We start from the raw sequence: 6,673 nt of genomic DNA, 5'->3' as shown, positions 1-6,673 counted from the left end.
GATTTACTTTTAAACAATAAAGTTATTCTTATTTTAACCGCAAACTACGCCAACAACCTGGTAAGTGTTGTCGAAGCTATCGTACATGAATCTAGTTATCAATGAAGTCTTTCCAACTATGAAAAATTTGTTTGATTAAAGCAATTCTAGTGAAATTATTAAGTAATATGTTAAACTTCTCAAATTATTTTCATTAATGAGAAGAGTTTTTAGTCTAGCAGTGCAGAAAAACATAAAAAATCAAAATATCTTTATCAATATCTTATATTATCATGTAATTTAAATCATCTATTATAACTAACTGATCTCCAGAAAAATGATTGATTTGAAATTGATTGATTGATTTACCAAATCAATATAAAATAAATCAGTTAATTAATTAATGAGTCAAACAAATAATTAATTTAAAACTTTAATCACAGACCAGAAAAATGTGAAACATTGACGGTAATTATAAAAAGACATACCACTTTGTTCACCAAGGAAAACAAGTTTGAACTTTTGCAGAGGATTTCCATATTCACCTGACTTTGTAGACATAACTCTTCTAAGATAATTTATTCTTATTGGCTATCACTTTCACCACTAACTAAACCTAGACTATAGAGTTTCATTAATTTTAAAATAGTGAAATTTTTTAAAATATAAATTGCAGATATTAATTTTATACAATCATGATAACGCTAATGATAATTTCATAATTTATTTATTAATTAGCTAAAAATTTAACATTTGGTCATAAATATAATTATAATAAATATAAAATAAATAAAAAAGCAAAATGAAGATGTGGTGATCAATCATGAGACTAAGCAGTCCAATGTAATTTTTCACTAATCAAAAATGAGCAGTTAAGATCATATAATTAAATTAAAATTTTAATAATAATTAATTATTCAATTTATATATTATATTATATTTAAGAAAAATAACACACAGAGACATTTAATTGTGTGTGTCTGTTTGTGTGCGTGTTCCTTGATGTACCACCAGACAACTTGGATGGACTGCTAAACTGTTACTGCACTGGTACTGTACTTCTACTAGAACTAGTTCTACTTGTACAGTACTACTAGTGGAGTAGAAGGTAGGGTAGACAGATGACAGGAAAGTTAGAAATTTACCAAACAAGCATTATGACCAATTTACAAAACTTAAAAGATGAACCGGCATTTGATGACCGTCAAAATGAAATGATCCGATGACGAAAAGATGAATTTGATGATGAAAATACTCACCCGCTGCTGCGTTGTGTCTGGGTCTCGTCGGTCGTTTACTTTTAAATGGGCAAAGAACTATATTTATAAATAATATATTAATTCAAAGATGGTGATGAAGAGAAAAAGTTTAATCCGAAGTGGAAAGACTTATGGTATGATAAAACTTTTTAAATAGTTGTATAAAACATTTCAAACATAATTTATTATTAGCTTATAGATGCTATTCTAACGAAATAGCATTTTGCACAAAGATATGCTACACAATACCAATTTTGTATACAATACCATAGGATTTTCAATGGTATAATCAACCTTGTCAAACATTTACGTAAAAAATGAAATTTTGTTTATTTAGTAACCTAAAACATGACGTCATTTGCGCATTGACAAGTTACGTAGATCATCAGCACTTCAAAACAAGACCAGTTAGTTTTCCAGGAGGTAATCTCAACGCCATATATGTTCGTTCCTTTTTTAAATCAATAATTTTCTTTTAGTGAAAAATGTTATTTACGTTCAGTTTAACAGTCATAATAGCAAAAGAGTTTGGTTTTGATTAGTTAGATAAAAAAAAAGATTTCAAAACAAAATGCCTTTTTAAATGAGATAAAATAGCAATTATTTCTTTGACAGTATTTAAAGATATCCACAGAACATTAAGAAATGTATTTTACAAATAGTTCCGAACTAATTTTACTAACTTTTGAAAAGACGCCAATATAAATCTCGCAGTTTCCCTACAAAGAGGGTATAAAAATATCATATCTGGCAATGAAATTGAAATAATCAAATGATTACCAGCGCGAAAACATCCATAAAAGAGAATCCTCAAATAAAAAGGAAATAAAATTGTCAGCAGCATCTTCGTCGTCTTCCTCCTCATCATTCTCAATTCTCATCATCACCATCGCTAACGAGTTATCGAACTAACAACCGCACATAGCATGCAACATGCAGCCTATCAGAAAGAATACTTACTACTCTATTATCATTCAACACTAAACAACAACAACTATTGAAGCAATCGCAACAAAAATATTTCAACGTAAGAAACATCCAAGAACCAAAAGCAATTATGTCCCGGCAATTGAAATACAGCTATATCACGAGCAACACATACGACGTCAAAAAAGCAACCACCACAACGACAAAAACGTCCGCAGCAACAACCACAACAACAACCACGACAAACAATTCTCAACTTAAACGCACTGGCATCAATTTATGGCAGACTTTGTTAACGCTGATAAAAAAAACGCGAATGCAAGCATAACAAACGTTGTATTGTCGGATGTACGTGTTCATACGCCATGTGCTTGTTTGTGTTTGTGTTTGTATGCATGTGTATGTGTGTGTGTGCGTCTGTGTGAATGTGTCTATATATTTATCTGTTTATTTTTCTCAGAGTTTTGTTTGTTTTTGTTACATAAACCTGCAGACAGAATTAAATTTTTTTAGCGTTTTGTTAGACACGTTCCATCGTATCATTTACACATGCGTAGCATGTGTATATAGCAATGTGTATATATATTATATATATATATATATATGTGTGTGTGTATATGAATTTATATACAATAGCATAGATACAATTATTTATACACGCATACACACGTACACATATACATTGCAAAATACACATAATATAATATATAAAAATCTATACAAATGAACAAATATATAAGTGTGTGTGTGTGCGTGTGTGTATTATTAACGCCATGTTAAGTATGCATATATATGTATACATATACAATTTATACATATATAACACATATGTGTATGTGTGTGTATGTGTTTAGATATTTGTACGTATATATATATACAACAAAAGCGGCCAAACAATCAGCTCAAAATCTGTGTTGAATTCGTTGTGTTAAAGCCATTACGGCGTTTGAAATGTAGTCATCATCGTCGTCGTCATCATTCTTATCATCATCGTCAATCTTTATCATCGTTATTAGCGTCATCATCGGCGTTTGTTGGATTCATCACTTTTATCATATATATATATATATATATATATATATATATATATATATATATATCATCATTTATTATCATTAATTATTGATATTAACGATACTGATATTGATTGATATTGATTTTTGATATTGTTATGCTATATGATCAGTTGGCTTACCGGTGCTGTTGTTATCATTACTTAGATGGTCACCATCTTAATCATTAGAGTTTAGCTAAACCGCTACCTATATCATTTCATTATCATTTTCATCGTCAATTTGAAATAATAGTGAAAATATTTAATTAAGCGATAACCCGCTGATGGAAAATTATTCTAATTAATTAAATTAATAAAAATCTAAATACTATCTCAAAAAAAATAATTAAATAATAAATAAATATATAAATAAATTGATTATTTAATAAATTAATTAACCATTAATTAATTAATTGTATCTACTTAGCTTGATTGACTGACTGATGATAAATTAGAAAATCGAAAACTATACTATGATATTGAACTTGATAAAAAATGTTTCAAATTATTTTATCATGGATTCCTCCGAAAACCTACACCGTTACATGGAAAATAAAATACAACGTAAATAGTATAGTTGATACTTAAGTACATCAGATAGTATATCAGTTGATACTAAAATACATGAGATAGTATATCAGTTGATACTTATATACATGAGATAGTTTATCAGTTGATACTAAAATACATAAGATAGTATATCAGTTGATACTTAAGTACAAAGAATATAACCGTAAATACTGAAGTACATGAGTACTATTGTTAGTACAAGAGTATTTAAATACGGTTAGTTTAGTACAATAAGCAATACATATATGCCATTATAGTTAAATATAAGTCAGTTAACATTCTTTAAATTAATCCTTTTAATTTTATAACGGTCTTTTGTAGAATGTCAAAATTATATGTAAGATTTGTGGAAAATAAATAAATCAATAAAATAATAATTTACAATAATTGGCAGCATTCTATGAAGTGTGGTTATAGTAGGCATTAAAATTAATAAAATCGTTAATGAAAAATAAATTAATTAATTGATCAATTAAAAAATAAATGAGATTGACTTTAAAAAAAAAATCCATATAGAAGGCTATTAAGTGAAGAAAAACAGACTATCGCAGGGACATTAATTTGGGACTGCAACAAAAACAATAGAAAGAACAACAACAAAACAACTGCTACTACTACTACTACTACTACTACTTCTACTACTACTACTAACACTACTACTAACACTACTACTACCCTTACTACTAATACTACGACAGGCAACAACAACGACAACAACAAATAAACAACAAAAATAATAAAAAAAAAACAAATCTGGATTAACAAGTTAATACCCACAATACGAGTATGGAAAAACTTATGACTCCCCTGATAATGATCCTCCATTACGTTGGCAACATCATCATCATCACCAACATCGTCTTCGTCATCACCATCCTATCTTCGCCAGCGAGTTGCTCTATCACTTGGCTGTTAGTATCCAAAGAATGATCTTTAGTTTTAGCTGTTTATTTATTTATTTATTAAAATGTATTATAATTTATGATAATTTATTCATGTTTATTCACTGAATTAAGTTTGTTGGCTGATTAATTAGCGAATTAAGCGGTCTATATGATTAAAATAATTTCCCATCGTTGTCCTATTTTCATTGAATTATTTGCAGATTACTACATCGTGCTATGTCAATACCGATGCAATAATCATAAGTATGATCATAATTTGTAAATATTGTTATAGCCGTACTGTACCAATATTTGTTCTTGTAGTAGTTGTAGTGGTTGTAGCAGTGGTTGTAGTAGTGGTTGTAGTAGTGGTTGTAGTGGTGGTTGTAGTGGTGGTCGTAGTGGTTGTAGCAGCGACAACAGCAGTAGTAGCACTATATGTAGTAGCAGTAGTTGCCTAGTTAGTCTTGCTAGAAATTATTTTGTGAGGATAAAAAAGAATGAGACTAAAAATGGCATGCCACATTCTTACGATTCATACCTCATTCTCATTCATAATCACTACACTGAATTAACACAATTCCAATGTATGCAACATGCGACCCATCTGACACGACTGGATGGCTGGCTGGCTGGCTAAGTAACGTGCGTGATCGTGCTCTGACCTACGACCTCATTTCTCAACTTTAACAATAATACACTTCCTTGTCAAACATACATTATGTAAATGTACGCGCACACGCACGCACACAAACACATACATACACACATGTATACACAGACTGTATACATGTATCTGTGTATATGTACACACATGTACACACGCGAACGCACATTTCAACAGGTTTCGAAAGAGAAATTTTTTATAGCTATTATGTTACAGGCCAATGATGATGATGATGATGGTGATGATGATGATGGTGATGATAGTGATGGTGAGGATGGTGATAATGGTGATGGTAATGGTTATGTGGAAATGATAACGAAGATGACGATGGTGATGGTTGTGGAAACACAATGAGGATGTTGCTGTTGATGATGGTGATGATACTGGTGTGGTAATAATAATGAAGTGTGTTTTTGTAAATGTGTGTGTGTATTTTAAACAGAATGCTAATTTTCATCGCAATGATGATGATAATAATGACCAGAAAGATGATGATGATGATGATGTGATGATGATAATGACCAGAAGGATAATGATGATGATTATGTTGGTAATGATGATGATTGTGGCGGTGGTGGTGATGATGATGATGATGGTGGTGGTGGTGATGATGACGACGAAAGTAGAAAATAGGTGGTGATGGTTTCGAAGGAGTTTAAACGCTCCTGCTGAATGATCTGTGCGAATGGGAAATAAACAAAAATCACGATGATGATGCTGCTGCTGATGATGATGATGATGTTGTCGAAGATGATGTTGATGATGATGCCGAAGATGGTGATGATGACGACGACGATAATGATGAATGTGACAACGAAGATGATGATGATTATGACGATGATGATGATGTTGATGATGATGACGATGAGGATGATGTTGATGATGATGACGATGAGGATGAATGATGGTTACTATCAGCAATTTCATCATTACCGTAACCATTTTTATTTGTTAGAATCATTATAATGCTACAAACACATCGTTAAAACTGCTAGGTAGTCATTATGTGGTCTCAAATTTTTTTCATTGGAATCTTATTGTATTAAATTGGGTATTTGTGCGTATGTGAGGTATTGTATGTGTATGATATTAGATTATACATGTGTGTATATATATGTGTGTGTGTGCATGTGTATACGTGTGTATGTGTGTGTTGTGTGTGTATGTGTGTAACAGTTTGTACTGTAAGTATTTGAGTGATGTTGTGTGGCATTGTTTTAAAACTAGTTGTATGTTTTGTTGTTGTTGTTGTTTGTTATATAGTCAGTTGCATTTGTTGTGTTGTTGCACTGGTTGTTATTGTGTTGCGAGGCATTTAACTGCCTGTAGTCAT

General features: G+C 30.7%; 1 protein-coding gene across 1 annotated transcript; it reads right to left on the bottom strand.

Moving 5' to 3' along the window:
* Nucleotides 1–33: 33 nt before the first annotated feature.
* On the bottom strand, nt 34–1,269 carry HELRODRAFT_108375 (hypothetical protein; the record flags this gene model as incomplete). The annotated part of the gene is made up of 3 exons (XM_009032144.1): nt 1,239–1,269; nt 468–600; nt 34–116 (listed from the first exon to the last, which is right to left on the bottom strand). Exons 2-3 carry the CDS (start codon nt 538–540, stop codon nt 34–36), a joined length of 156 nt encoding a protein of 51 aa, XP_009030392.1. The 5' UTR covers nt 541–600; nt 1,239–1,269.
* Nucleotides 1,270–6,673: the final 5,404 nt, after the last annotated feature.

Source organism: Helobdella robusta, assembly GCF_000326865.2.
Source record: "Helobdella robusta unplaced genomic scaffold HELROscaffold_8, whole genome shotgun sequence".
In the NCBI taxonomy this organism is placed as follows: Eukaryota; Metazoa; Annelida; class Clitellata; order Rhynchobdellida; family Glossiphoniidae; genus Helobdella; species Helobdella robusta.
The sequence above is the reverse complement of the archived record's forward strand: the minus strand, read 5'-3'. Positions and strand labels throughout refer to the sequence as shown.